This window comes from Taeniopygia guttata, chromosome 1 (genome assembly GCF_048771995.1).
Source record: "Taeniopygia guttata chromosome 1, bTaeGut7.mat, whole genome shotgun sequence".
Taxonomy (NCBI): domain Eukaryota; kingdom Metazoa; phylum Chordata; class Aves; order Passeriformes; family Estrildidae; genus Taeniopygia; species Taeniopygia guttata.
In genome coordinates, this window is record NC_133024.1 from 89,259,848 (window position 1) to 89,275,492 (window position 15,645).

The window sequence follows — 15,645 nt, forward strand, 5'->3', positions numbered from 1 at the left end:
ATATTTGCACTTGAGTAATTCCACAAACAGGAAAAAAACCCCCAGTGTTCTGCAGTTTCAGAAAGATTTCCTACTGTGCAGATTTTTTGCTAGCCCATTCCTTTTGCCATCTCGGAGCTCAAACAGCATGGCCTAGAGCAGTGGTTTTCCAAATTCCTTCCACTTGAAGCATACTAGCATAAACAGCATTTGCATATGGATGTCATAAAAGTGACTAATGCTGGCAATCATTGTACTTTATTGCTGTAATGTGACACATGTGCCTGAGCATCCTAAATGATCTGCTCCAAGCTCACTGGGGCTGAAGAAATGGCACACCTCTTATCTAGCAGTGACACCTGTGGCAGAGCAGGCTTGGACAGAAACCAGAACAGAACATTGATCCAACTCCAGATGGGTGTAGAAGAGGCAAAGGCACTAGCTACTTCACTGTATGATTCCATTGCACTGGGTATGTGTCCTTTACCCTAAACCAGAAGTTAAACTCAAAAAGTTGAACAAGTAACATTTCTAGTTTGATGGCCAGAGAATTCAGTTCACTTTTGACTGCAGCTGTCGGCAAGTCAATGAAGAAACCTCCCACTTTGAACTCAACCTTGCCCCCAATCATATTTTAATATCTCAGATTCTCTAAAGAGGTCTATAAATGGTTCTTTGAGGTGAGGGGCAGTGAGTCATGCCATGAGTGTGAGGTTGAGTGCTGCCATTTTCAGTCAAGAATTTGCAGAGTTTAGCGACTTTATTGCAGTTCACCCTTGTCAGATTTTTCTTCCACAAGGTGAGGGGGGAGGGTTGTGAACCCAATTGCATCATCATATAGCACACAAAGCTTATTTTCACATCTTACAAACTGGCTTTCAGTTACTGGTCAGGCTTCCAAAAAAAACTGAGATGTGCTGGTTGTGTAGTGTGCAATATGCCATGTTCAATGGCCCCTGTCCCATAATGCCAACCCAATCCATTGTCTGCCTTTTAGCAGTATGACGGAAGTATAGAGGTCTCCAAGGTGAGACAGGGCCATGTAAATATCATTTTAAAATAACTGGTCACTGCATAGAGCAAAAAAGGATGCAAATTAATGTTCCCACTGAGGACAGAGAGACATGCTTCTGTACCAGACATCAGCACATCTATGAGGGAAGAAGGTGCTTTAAATGTGTAGACGATTTAAAGCAGAGTTTGCACTGTAATAACCAAAAGGGACTCAGGCCTTCAAGTCTCCCTCGGCCCAGTTCTTCTGTTTTCATCTGTGTGCACAGTTAAGAAGACCAGTCTCCCTGTCACATAAACAATTCATGTATCCTGGTGCAGCTGCCCTTTTCAAACACATATAATTCATCCCCCATTTCAGAGAAACTCTCAGAACTCTCCCTCTAGGGAGTCATCCCATAGTCTGGTGAAACACCAGCACAATCTGTCCTGACTCATACTTTAACCCCAACTGGCAAATAGTAAACCCAAATGCTGGATACATCTCTCCAAAGACGCAGCAGTTTTGTGACAGATGGCTGACATCCATTGGCTGCTTCCAGAGAAACATGCAGTGTGACCCTGGAGCTGGAGCAGGAACCCTCCACCACAACCAGCAACCCTGCTTTATAGGCAGCTGTAGCAGGAGCTCTGTGCACACAGAATCTAACTATACAGCCCCATGAGATGTCACACTATTGCAAATGCCCTGTAGCACATCCAGCAGTCTTTTTCTGTCTTGTATTTGGGAAGCAGAAGCCAGAAGACTATGTAGAAAAAAGGTCTCTAAATATAGTACACACAGGGCAAAGGCTGTTTATCACAACCCTTTAGTGGTAATATCTGCTTGAATTGTGTATGCTTTGGTTCCTTTTACAAGCAATTGAACCAAAGCATTTTCTTGGCATTTGCTTTCATTCTTCATTTTGGCTTTATCAGAGATAGAGAGTACAGTGCATTTATTTGTATGCGATTCCCCATAGGTAATCTTCAGTTGCAGAACATAAAACTTAATTTTCCCTCATTGCACAAGATTTCTTATTCTACACAAAGCTGTAAATCACTGCAACAAAGACTCCTTGCTTGCTCAGTGCAGGCAAAGCCTTGCATTACTTGAAAAATTACTTTGGCTTTCACATGGGCTCTTTGTTCTGCAATTCCAAGAGCTTCCAAGACCTCCAAAGATTTTTCCAACTTCATGCTTTCTGCAGGTAGCATTGATGATGTGAGGTGGTGGCATAGGTCTTTTTCTCATTACCCACCAGAACACTTTTCTTACCAAATTTATGAAGGACTTCAGCAAATACATGTTTTTTTTTTCTTTCCTCCATATGTCTCAATAAGCTGGAAGTAAGTGTTTTCCCTAAAAAAATGATATAGTATTGTTGCTTCTTTCACACAACTCTGATCATTCCAAAACTATCCTTTTCAAGAATTATATTTCCAGGAACAAATCTGAGAGTATGAGCAAAAGGGTACAATGTCTTGTCTGGTAACATGTGTGCACAGTGCAGCTATCAGGAAGAGAAGGATCTCTGCAACAACATGAGCATGTTGTTCCTGGTTCACAGTCCCATTTATAATTACTTGGGACCACACACTGTAATTTGGAAGTCATTTCCTTTAAGACTCCCAGGCTTGATGTATGCATTAACTCTGAAGACATCCTCTGCCCCTAGTTGGTGGTATTTAACTTCCTTAGTTGGTGGTATTTAACTTGTCAGTTTTCAGTTAATTCATAATTTTATGGGTATTGTTGACCACTTGAGTAAGCAATAGCACCAGGAGCCTTGTGAAATATTAAGGAAGGAACGAGGTAAAAAGTTGCCTGAAAACTCTGAAAACACAAAACTTGACTGTTTTTAAAGATACCGCGTAGAGTTTACGTGTGATCCGTAGAGGTCTGCTACAGGATCTAAACAATCTTTCCTAGCCTGTGCTGAAGTTTTTAGGTACAGCTGGCTCACAGTGGAAGTTTTCACAAGTGAAGGGCTTTGTAGATTCAGCACAAAGTTCCTTCAGAGGGCTTCCCTTCCTTGCAGTAACCGGCTGTGATGATACAGGGCTCATACAGCTGCCAGGTGTTGGTGAGGCATGAGGCCATCATCTGAACTGCTTCGGAAAGCCTCCTGATTCATCCAGGTGCCTAGCCAAGGCTGCTGCCCAGCCTAAGGCTGCTGCCCAGCCTAAGGCTGCTCACACTTCTGCTAGCACCAACCTCTTTCTTGATGGTGCAGTTGGACACCTGGACTCAGGAGGGGACTCACAAAGGTTTTCCAGTTTACAAGAACAAGAGTGAAGGATACTCAGCATAGCTATAAAGCTGGTGGCTTTCTATTTGGAAAGTGTGTTAGTTTCCAAAGTAACACACTTCAGTGTGTTAGTGTTGTTTCAGCTCTCCTATGGCTATTCCCCCACACAGAGACTTTCAGCCAGGAGTCCCTGTTGAACTCCTAAACTACTGTGGCTTTGGTAATTTCTTGTCTTCGCTGAGAAACATCATCTGCAAAACAATTTCCTGATGGACATCTTGTCAAAACAAGCAAGTTCCTGGGAAATACTTAAGTTCCAATGAGTTTCATTTTTTGATGAAAAAATAGTTTGTCAGTGAAATCTACTCAAGCTTCAACGGGGACTCTTCTGGTACTGAAATTGGTGCCAGATGGGCACCAGTCCTTCCACTGTTGAAGGCAGTTGGAGTTTTGCCACTGACTTCAAAGGAATTAGGATCAAGCCCATGAATTCATGACTGCACTTTTTATTTAGCTTTCTGAATAATTTATAAGTAAAAATAGGCTGTATTCTCCCACTCTTTCTGATGTTGAGTAAAGCTGTATTTGGTTACATTTCTTGCTTTCAAGTAGCTTTGGTGTAGTCGAGAGTGTCTCATTATGGAAAAGGGTGTCCATAGGGGACAGATAGAAGGAAAAAGGAAATCCTTAGGCATATCGAAGGCACACAGCAGATCAGAGATTCAGAGATGACAGATCAGAGCAAGAGAGTCCTCATACTTGGAGCTGAAGGCTAAATAGCTAGCATTGTTTCAGGAAGTGGAGGGGGATCTACAAGGCATACTTCTTTTTGGTGAGGTAATCTATTTTTAATGATATTGCATTTAGTTTTATTTTCTTTCTTCTCAGTTCTTTAGACATTAGTTTCCATACTGTTTCTTGCTGTGCTTAACTCCTGAACAGACTGTGGCAGATAATGTATTTCTCTGAGATACACCAAACTTGTTCTCTACCACTGCAAACCATTTTCCTTCTTAAAACTATTTGGAAAAGAAGGGGAAAGAAAAAAGAAAAAACCCAGTTCACCACCCAGGGCTTAGTGTTTACTTCTGCTGCATGCATCATTTATTTTCATTCTGCAAGATCATGATGACACGCTCGTCCAAGCACATGCTGTTCTAATATGCTACATTCCTTCAGCCCCTCAGTGCTTTAGAAGTGACATTGCTGCTAAATGAGAAAGATCTTGTAGGACAGGCAAATAGATTGCTAAGTACTGCTGCCTTTCAAAGACCCATGTTGTAGACAAAAATTATTGGCTTGCTTTTTCCGGACTATACATTGTTGTGTATGTGGATGACCCTGGTTAGGAAGGCTATCTGCTGTCGGGTTTTAGGGACTTTGTTCCTTGAGAACATGCTGATATATTTAGCAGGCTTTTGGAAAAGAAAATGACACATATGCCTCAACCTATGGCTGGAGGAACAGAAAACTTGAAGTTTGAGATGTGTCCTAGGAAAGTATTTCTGCAGCTATCATTTCATTTGAATCTGTTCAAGAAAGCACATGTACTGCGCTTCTTCTATTTTCTGGGTGCATGGAACCACTCTGCTCTCAATCACAGTGTGGGTTTCAGAAATCTATCATCCATGATGGATAAACCACTTGCAGAAAATCTGTTCCAAATTTGCTTGTTCCTCTCTGGCAATAAATTAGAAAAGGCAATAGTGGATTGTTAGAGATTAACACAAAACCATTAAGTACTGCTTTAGTTTGTCTATAATATTTTCTCCTAAATGTGCCTTACTAATTACTCTTCATAAGATGGTGCCTAAATGAATAATTGAGGTAGGATTTTGTAGGTTTTGCAGAATGAATTTAAATTGTCCATGGAGAACTTTGGAGGCTTTCTCTAAACACTTTTATATCTGAACTAATAAAACATATAAAAGATTAAAATTCTAGATACATTCAGTATGACTTGGTCAAAGAACCTTTGGCACAAGTTTGTCTGATAATATCCCACTATTAAGCTCTTGGAATTGCTGTGTGTCCTCTGTACTAACCTACCGAAGAACATGTAAAGTATTAGGCAAAGAAAGTATTACGTACCTCCTCCTGATGTCCATTTGAGTCAAAGGCTCAAATTTGTTATTGTTTTGTTATTTGGCTACAGCAGAAGAAAATTGTATCCTGCATTTGCCAATAGGGATAATAGTAAGAAAAAGCTGTTTTAGCTTTCTGAAAGACTACTTTTTGGGTCTGAAAATGCTTTTACAGCAGTCCTCTCAGGAACCCAGCAGAGACAGAAGAATCTTGTATAGTTATGCCCTTAGTTTCTTAATAATCTCACTGTGCTTCAGAACATAAATTACAATACTAGCAAACTAGTTTAATGAGGGCATATGAACTTAATATTTCCTGAAAGTACCTACTTTGAAGTGAAAACGCAGTAATAAATTCAGACTGTTTATTTTAATCACAAAATCAGATATGGAACTGTAAGTTGCCAAAGTCTCCGTAAGGCATAAAATAGGGATGTGCATGGTCTTCTCAATATTTATGAACCATAAAGTATAAAAATCAGCAGTCCCTAGGTGAAAATATTTTCAGTCTTTCGGGGGGACATTGTGAAGATGTTTTATTAATAATTTTAATGTTGTTTTCTGCTCTGCTCAGTAGTTCCTTTCTAAAAACTTGAGCATGAGTTTTTTCTTTCCAATTTGTTCTTTTGTATTAGCTATGTAGAGATTTGAGGGGATTTTTGCTTTTAAACCTGGTTTGAGTCTTATACCTGTATTTGAACAGCACCATTCTTTAGCTAATAGTTTCCATAAAGACAGAAAAAAAAGATGTTTGTAGCAAGTGAAAGTCTTGATAAAGTGTACTTTCTGGTCCAAATTGGCTCAAATTTATCAAAATACTGAATCACATGTGTAAAACTGAGAATTTAAGCAATCTTTTCTTATTTAGAGAATGACATTTTAGTCACACATTAGTAACACTTTGGTCTGCCCAGTATCAAGTACATAGTGAAGTATATTTGTAAGCCACACAGTGAGGTTCTGTCTTTGGTAGGGCAGATGCCAGTCAGAAATTAATTCCTTACCCAGACCTAAATGACTAGAAAGTAAGAGCATTCAACAGCAGAATAGTCTTCCTTCTTACAGAAGACAGCACTATCAGGGAAATGCCACAATCCAGGAGCTGCTGTTGTGACCACGGTGTATCAAAGTGTCCCTTGGAAGTCTAAACTGGGATAGAATAATTTTTCCACTAACATGGATTAGTAAATGCACTGGCATATTTGTCACGGGAGATGTAGAAAGGATTAATTATTTAAATCTGACCTAAATTTACCATGTTTCTCTCTTGTTCCAAAATAATAACAACAATAAATTCCAAAGTAATAATTTGCTATTTGAATTAAACCTAGAGTTAATTGTCACCCACACTGGACAAGAAGTGGATTTTCCTTACTCTTCATTCCATCTGGGGTATGTAACTAGGTGTATAACATTTGAAACTACAGTTCATTAAGTCATATTGGGATATAAAGAACATATTTGGTCCCACAGGGGACCATCAATGTAGATGACAGTTTCTCTCCTGTACTCGCTCATTCTTAAAAGAGAAATGTGTTGAAAGCATTTACAGGTGGTCCCTTTTAAACCCACATGTATTAGAAATTAGAAGTATGTGTGTGCGTATATCTGTACATGAAAGCACGTGCAACAGAGACTGCGAGAAACTCACCATAATATATTCTGCAGAAAAAAAAGAGATTTATGTGGAGACTAATAAAAAATAATTTTGGCAGTGGAGAAGTCCTGTATGATGTAGCTTAATATTTGTCACCTATGTGGTAAAGTCACAAATATCTAATACAGTCATACCTGAAAGTGAGAAGAAAGGAAAAACCTCTCCCTTAGTTCATATCACATGGGCTCTCTGCTTGGACACTAATGTCATGTCAGCTTGCATGGTGGCAGGGTGGAGAGTATGGCTTCCTGATCAAGGCCACCAAATTTTTAATGAAGAGCACTTGATTACTGCTCCCATTGTAGGAAAAGGTTGTTTGGAGGTGAACAAGGCTCTGTGCACAGAGGTATTCCACTTCCACCCTTCTTCACTCCCAAAACCAGATGAGCTGGAGCTGTCTCCAGTATGATTACTCACAGCTGAGGAAGATCTTCCTGACAAATAGGCACAGTAGCTCCATGAACTGAGACTGGTGCATCCTTATCTCAGCATGCAGAACCTCACAGCCAATACTCACTGAGACACTGTGAACAGTTTTACTGCACCATCTCATCACAGCTCTTGCATGATAAAGTCACTCAGATTAAGGCTTGCTGTTGAAAGATTTTGCATTTCTAGACAGGATTTCAGGGCTGCTGGGAATGTTTGACTGGTTTGGCATTCAAATCCAAACCTTATCCCTCTAAATCCTGTGTCAAGTTTTCTAGGCATCCCCTTTATAAAGAATGGATTTGGGGTAAAATCAGTCTCTCTGCAGTCTCAAGGGCATAAGTCTCAAGTCACTTTGGGCTTAGCAGGACAACATATTCAAATATGGGATCTTTCTAGAGAAGGGATCAAAACTGAGTGAGAAAGTTGAGTTCTGGTATTAGAGATTGTCATAAGAGCTACAGGCTTCCAGAAATGTCAAATTCCTGACACTGACTGTGGGTCAGAACTTTCCATTAAGCTTCTCATCTGGAAGCAAATCTGCCTGAAGATCAGATGACAGACACCAGAAAGCAATGCTTGTTTACATATTCAGAGTTTAAAATAAGAAATTTGCAATCATGTTTATGTTTAAAAAGGGGTTTCTAAAAGTTTTTTTTGTGAAGAGGAAGAATTGTTTGCTTTTACAAAGTAGTAAGCAGACTTTTCTCTGGCATTCATAGCCTATTTGGGAAGTACTTTCCAGCATCTGTGGGCAAAGCTGTTTAAAAACAGTTCTCTACAAAAATAAAGTTGTAAGGCTGTAAAGCATTTTTTATCTTGGCAGACCAAAATAGTTTTTTCCCAGTATTTCAAGAAGCCTCTGACATTCTCAAAAGTTCATTAGTTTGACTGTTTGGGGAGGAGTTTTCTTTCTGTTTCAATCATCTACTGATATAGATATTTACTTTGTTTATATCAATACAGTGTTATTTTTTATCACTTCATTTAGATGCTTGCTTTCTTATTGACATTTCAACTAGGTGCCACTTTGAACAAAAAAATAACGGATTTTATTGTTTTAAAAAGAACAGCTTCAGTGTTAAATTGGATTCCAGACAGTGGGATTTAAAATCTAATTCTTACAAGAGATTCAGAGCTTGATATCAAGAGCTGGAGCACTTCATTGTCCACATGTAGCATATTGTAAAATCAGAAGTTCTAAATTCTTTTTTTTACTCTATTTTTTCCTATCTCAAAGAGTTAAAATATATTATTTTTCTTCTTGCTGTTGATTAGAAAAAATTTCCTCACCCTCTGCTGTTGAAGAGTCATACATATTTGATAGCTTTATCCTTTTCTCCTTAATATTTCAAGTAACTCAGCTAGACTATCTTCATCAATGGGGTAAGCAGAGCTGTAACACCTACTTGAGGGAGGGGAGCCATCTGGTTTCCTTGCAACTTGGAGCCTGCTGGCAAATATTAGGTTGTACCAATTTAGAGTGTGATGAAGTGGGAAATAATGGATGTTTCTGAAGAATCTGAAATAGGATCAGCTGTTATCGGTGAAAATTGGCAGGTGCAGTGCACTGTGCTGGCTGTAAGCATGGTCTCAAGTTGGACAGTGCAGCTGGGAAAATGACTTGCTAATTGAATGGTTGCAGGACTCCCAGCAGCTCTGAAAGTAGTGGAGCATCATTAATTGGAGGCTCTTGGTTGACTTAGTGGAAGCTGTCACAGAAAGAAGGATCCTGCAAGTTGAGGTTTACTTTGTAGGTGTTACTGTGGTTTTTGCCTGTTACACTGAATGAGTCCTCATGGAGTCAGGAGTGCTTTCAAACTTAGGAGGACTAAGTTTGGTAGCCTAAGGCTAGCAACATCTATTCTTTTATTTACAGAATGGTGTCAGTGGTTGGGAGTTATAAAAGCTATACAATTACACATTTGTTTAACTGCATGTTTCTGTTGTTGTCTTTCCCTTCCCTCTCCTTTTCCCTTTTATTTCCACTTGTGCTAGATTTCAAAATTGGCTTGACTTGTAGCAGAAATAATTATTTTTATTTTAATTTAGAGCCTTGGAAGACCTTGTCCTCAACTGTTTCTTGGATGCTGCCATAATTCATAAAAGTAGTTATATTTTAAAAATGGTCTTGTTTTGGTCCAGAATAGTATTACATACACCTCTGGTTTATGTGGGTCTCAGAATAGCAGTGAATGCAAAAGCACCGTGTGCATTAGCTGTGGCTCCCTTATTAATATGTTGTTTTTATTCATTAAATGCAAACATATTGCGGTGCATCCTAGTTTAATATAAAGGTCTGTTGGTAAAATGTGGTATTTTCCATCAGCTGTTAACATCCCTTGAGGGAAGATGTATTGGCAGTGAGCGCTGTGCAGAAATCCCAGCTGACTTCAGAGTGCACTTCATGTATCATTAGTGACGGTAGCATCCCTGTGTGCCTGAAATCTCTCCAGCCGTGTACAGTGTAGCTTTCCTGGATGAGTTATGAAGGCTGGGAGGTAAGAGACTTCAGTGACAAGGTTGTGCCACCCAGCATGCCTATGGCCTGCATAGACACGAGGTTATCTGTGAATGTGGACTGGATGAGGAACAGCAGGCTGAAAGCTGGCCTGAGCCTCCTAGTGCAGTGTTCATGGGCGGTAGGTCAGGTGTTAAATCCTTTGAAAGAACTGATGAAAACATGTTTTTAAACTAGACCCTGAGCAAATCTTCCAGTGGCCATCAAGCTCTTCCAAAGTTTAGGTGATACAGCTAGGGAAAATGCATTCAGTTTGCATCTGCATTTGGATAACCTGTGTTAGGTGGAAAGCAGGGAGATGAAACTGGGAAGATTTGGAAGCTGTACCCTTGGATCAAAACCCTGTGTGGTAAACATCAAGCACAGGTCTGTGATGGAACTGAGAATAGCAAAACCTTGATGAAGAGACTCCTGCCTCCTTCCCCAGGCTCTGACTCAGCAGACTGGAAACAAGCTGTTTTGGGGAATTCTGTGTTTTTTAAATGTTACAGCTTCATGTGGACCAATTAATGGTGCCTGGTTCTAGATTAACTCTTCTGGATGATTACTTTGCCTCTTTTGATTTTCCTGGCATTAACAAGTGAATGGAGATAATTCATCTGGCCTCATAAACCAAATAAATTCAAAGAATCATAGAATCATTTAGGTTGGAAAATACCTCTAAGGCCATCCAGTCCAACTGTTAACTCAGCACTGCCATGCCCACCCCTAAACCATGGCCTTGAAGTGCCATGTCTTTTAAGTCTTTGAAATATCTCCAGGGGTAGTGATTCCACCACCTTCCTGTTCCAGTGTTAGACAATCCTTTCAATGATGAAATTTTTCCCAATATCCTATTCTAAACCTCCCCTGGCACAACATGAGGCCATTTCCTCTTGTCATGTCAGTTGTTACCTGGGAGGAGAGGCCAACCCTCATCATGCTACAACCTCCTTTCAGGTGGTTGTAGAGAGAGATGAGGTCCCAGTGAGCCTCCTTTTCTGCAGTGGAGGGGACCTCATCACTCTCTACAACTTTTTTCTTTCCCTTTTCCTCCCCACACAGCTGAATGAATCTGCCAAGCAGCTCATGGAGATGGACAAGACGTGCTCGGCTGCCGCCTCTGGCTGTGACATGCCGCTGGCGACGGAGACGGTGGCAGTGGCAGCGGCAGCGGCGGTGGGTCTGGCTCCGTGCTCCACGCTGGCCGGTGCGGGCGCTGCCGGGGCAGCCCAGAGGCAGGTGGAAGGCAAGAAGAACGCCAAGAAGCGCCACTCCTTCACCGCCCTCAGCATGACACACAAGTCCTCCCAGGCCGCCAGCAACCGGCACTCCATGGAGATCAGTGCCCCTGTCCTCATCAGCTCCAGTGACCCACGGGCAGCTGCCAGGATCGGGGACCTGACCCACCTCTCCTCCAGTGCTCCGGCCCAGGTAAGGTGGGGTGCAGGGGTGGGGTTGGGCATCCTTAGCAGGTGGCATGGCCTTGGGTCACCTCTTAAAAAGTGGCTCACCCTCAGATGAAGCAGTCACAAGGTGCTGTCATCCTAGTGTGACAGTATTTGGCATCTGCATTCCTGTCCTTGCATTAATCACTGGGCAGGCATGAGAAGCCAGAGGATAAGGTTAAATTAGATTCACAATACTGCAACACTTTAAAAAACAAAAAGTAATCCTACAATTTGTTAGAAGCAATGCAACTGTTGCACCAGTTTCTGTTGTAGAAAGGAACAATTTTGAGTGATCCCATTACCCTGAACGCATCTGTTACTCTGCAGGGTAGCAATGTCAGTATGAAATTCACACACTGGGGATAAAAAAAGATTTTTGGAATATTTATTTCTGTACAGATCACTGGAGGATGAGCAAATGTGCTGCACTTTGACAAGTGTTGTACCCACCAAGTAGCTGCTGGGTTCAGAAAAACCCAAGGAGTTTTTAAACCATCACACATGCTGAGAGTGCATCCTTCTCCATCCTTCCCCCTCTCAAAGGAGGATGCAGAAAAGCATCCTCCCAGACATCCCCAGAGGTCCCAAAAGGAGCTTCCAAGGCTGCTTCTGGAGCCCTGGCAGAAACAGGAGCCAAACTCACCCGGGGTACACTGAAACCCTTTGCAATTGCCCACTGTTTCTGTGGATAAAGAAATCCAACTGGCAATTTGAAGTTTGAAGGTGTAGAAGAGAAGGGAGAATAGTCAGTCCCAAAACTCTTCTGCCTCAGCCTTCCTGCCCAGTCATCTGCACAGTGTGTGTGCAGATTGGCACCCACTGGTGGTTTATAGACCAGTTTCTCATAGTCTGTGCTGCTTCTTAGTGCCAAGGTAACCTCAGCAGGACAGGGTCTTCCCACACGTCATGTCTCTGCTGAAAAAAGTCATCCTTGCCCTTTTCCTCTCCCTGGACATGCCTTCTGGCCCCTCACATTCATGTCCCCATACAGGGACAAATATGGATCACTTGCCAACCCTGTGATAGCCTGGAGCAGGAAGCAATCCATGTTACAGCCACTGCCCATGCTGCTATGTATGTAGATGGCTGGGAGAGGGACAAGCAGTAAACTGTAGGGGCTGCTTTGGGCAGAAATACCCATTTATGTTCATCTTTAGTGCTGGTGGGTCTCCCCTGTGAGGCCAGTGTGCTGCACCAGACCATGGGGTCACTCCTGGTAGCTGTGCCCTGCTGTGACCCATGATATGAGCCCCAGGCCCCTGCAGCACAGGCTTGCAAGGACTCTGGGGGAGGCAAGAGGCCCGAATGTACACCATGAGCAATGCAGGGCCAGCCAAAACTGTACTGAGAAGGCACTGCCACAGTGGAGCAGTACTCTGCTCCTGCCTCAGCTGCTCACCTCCCTCCACTACCCATCCACATGTAGGAGCCAGAGAGGCAGCTGTAATAGCACTGGGTTTCTTCCACATGCCTTTTCCAGGAAGGGTTTCTGTGCTGTAAGGTCTTCCCCCCCTTTCAGTCCCCAGCAGGAAGGTGAAGGTGAGGATATGGCCCCCACACAAAGCAGCAGTATGTCAAGATGTACTGGGACATCTGTAAAGCAGCACAAGCACTACACAGGAGGGAGGGTCTCAAACTTGTCAAGTAAATGACACCCAGGTTTTTGGCACTGGAAGTGACACATTTGGACTTTATAGAGATGTGATAGTGGCTTTTCTGGTCCTCTGCTAGTCAAGAGAAACACAACACACACCCTATTTTGCTAGAGTCATGTTGAAGACTCGTTCTTAGCTGGTAAACAACAAAAGTTATACTATGAAACAAAAAGTGCCTTGATTATTCTCCCCTGTTTTAACAGAAAAACTGCTATGCGAGACCCCACTCATTTCTCAAACAATTTTGTCATTTTCACACCAGTGGTAGAGGACAATAAGGGCCTGATGTTCCCAGTGACAAGTTATGATTATCTAAATCCAGCCCACAGGAAGCTTGGTTGGGTCCTTTGCAGCAGATGGGAAGACATGTGCTTGGTGCTATGGTCAAAAAGCTCATCTAAGGTAGGGGTATAATGAAGCCTATGGTGGGAACAGGTTTGGGGAGTGGTTCTGCCTCAGGGCATAGAACCAGTTTGGAGAGAAGGCAGATGAGCACATGCCTCTATCACTGCTGGTCAAAAGTCAAAAGTGTAAAAAGTGGTCAAAAGTGTCTTTGCCAAAATCCAGGCAGGGAAGTAGAGTCTTGGTGGCTCAGATCAACCTAAGTGAAAAGAGGCTTCCCTTTGTCAAAAAGTCACCCTGTCACCCCAAGTGTGGCATTTACATGTATTAATATGTATCTCTGATTTTGGGAACCTTGCTTTCTAATATGAGGGATTTAAACATTTTCCTTTGAAAACTTTGCAATGAATGTGGATCTATAGGGGGAAAAAAGTGGGGCTGAAGTTTTCACTACATTCTCTTGACTGTAGGAGCAACCTTCAGAAAAATGCTTGTAAGATCAGCAATGAAATCACAAGAGCTACAAACATGCATTCACCTGTTTGTAAGCCTTCTTAGGTCTACAAAAAGTACAGAATTTGGCTCTTACCAAATGCCCATTAAAATTGCACAGCTATATAACTATTAATCCCATAATAATGCGGGTTACAAGTTAATTAAAAATGTCAGAAATTCAGTCTCTTCTCTGCCATCTGCTAAGACCTGACATGGCTCTGAAGCAATTAATGATGCTTCAGCCTTAGACAGACTATCAGTTCAGCACTTTTCTTTTATTCACATGGCTGAATGCCATCCAGAGTAGCATAAACAATGGGCCCCATGAGCCCTTACATCAAGGCATTCAGGGCAGTGAGAATCTTGTCTTCAGATTTTTTCGTTCTAAAATGCATTTGGCATTTCTAAGGTAAATGCCCTGTGTGTCTTGTTCAGCATTTGACATCTTGACAAATCTGCAAACTGATTCTACTGCTGCTTCAGAAGTGCTCAGGGGCGTCGCTGAGAGCATGGGCAAATTGCAGGAAGGCTGTGCATGTAGCTGCTGAACTCACCAGTGAGCTCTGCTGCAGGAAAATGCCTCACCTTTTCTTTCCTCACTTGAAGAGGAACCTCTCTGTCCTGCATGTCATTGTCAAAGCCCTTGAGTGGTTGTCTCTAACCGTCTCAGGCCCTTACTGGTTTGCAACAGCAAATTCAGCCAGAGCTTATTTCTTATAAGGGAAACAACAAATTTACACTTTCAGTATCTAGCAAATTTATGCCATTTTTTAAACTAGAATGTAAATTTGGTTTATTGTGTCATTATATCCTGTCCTTTTAATTTCCAGGCATTTTTCATTGCTTATTTAATAGATCTCTTCATAAAAAGAAATAAATGAATTTTGTTCAATTTAGTAAGTATGAGTTTCTCTGGAATGTATCAGGATTGGTATTTAGCTTGCAGGGGGATTATACATTTTGAAAAAGTTCAACAGAGTTTTTCTTATAGCCTGTCCTTTGAACAAGCAGAATTCAATTACAGGAGTTCTTGAAAGGCATCCAGTCCCCTACCTCAAGGCAACCGGCTGGTGCCCAGCGAAACAGTCTCCTCTAAACAAGCATCAGTTTTCCCTGTAGACCTGAGGCACCTACATCTGGAGCATCTGCTTTCTCTCTGCTGACATGGGAAGAAACAGAGACATCTAGGGCTTACTGCCTAAGTTACTGCAGGAACTTAAAATTTAGGTACAATTTTTACATGTTTCATAAATGTAGCATAAATTCCACCCCTTAGAAGTTATTTCATGAGTATTGCTTTATTCTTGTAGCTTTTGTCAATTCTTGTGAATTGAAACCAGACTTCCACACTGAGCTGACATGTTGGGGGTTTTTTTTGTTTTATGAGTCGTTAGAATATTATAAGCCTCCAGGAGGGCACAGCTTTCTACATATTGTGCACTGACATGCAGACCAGACTACGAAATCACATGTTTTGAAAGCAGCTCTGCATATCATTAATTTAATAATCAAAGACTTCTGGCCTTCCATAATGTGTTCATTGTTCTTTAAGCAGAACCAACTAAGCTGTTTTCCAAAAGCCAAGATGTATTTTGAAATTAATTATGTTCTTAAAAAAAATATCTCCACTGACTACAAACTTTGGGATGCTTGAAAGCTAGAAGGATCAAATTGAAGTCACCTCAGCTGGATAAAATAGTGACTGGAATTCCACAGCAGCCAGGATATAAAGCATTTAATTTAAAAGAGGCAATGCTGGAATCCAAATTTTACCTGCAACTAAACTTTCTTGTATGCTTTTTGCTGCATGC

The 15,645-nt window shown here is 41.6% G+C and overlaps 1 protein-coding gene across 1 annotated transcript in view; it reads left to right on the forward strand.

Annotated features, from left to right (window-relative positions):
* Nucleotides 1–15,645, forward strand: part of SH3RF3 (SH3 domain containing ring finger 3) — a 246,794-nt gene that overhangs the window by 173,307 nt on the left and 57,842 nt on the right. The window contains exon 4 of the mRNA XM_030279354.4: nt 10,957–11,325. Within this exon, the coding sequence (XP_030135214.4) occupies nt 10,957–11,325 (369 nt within the window). The remainder of the gene's footprint in view (nt 1–10,956; nt 11,326–15,645) is intronic.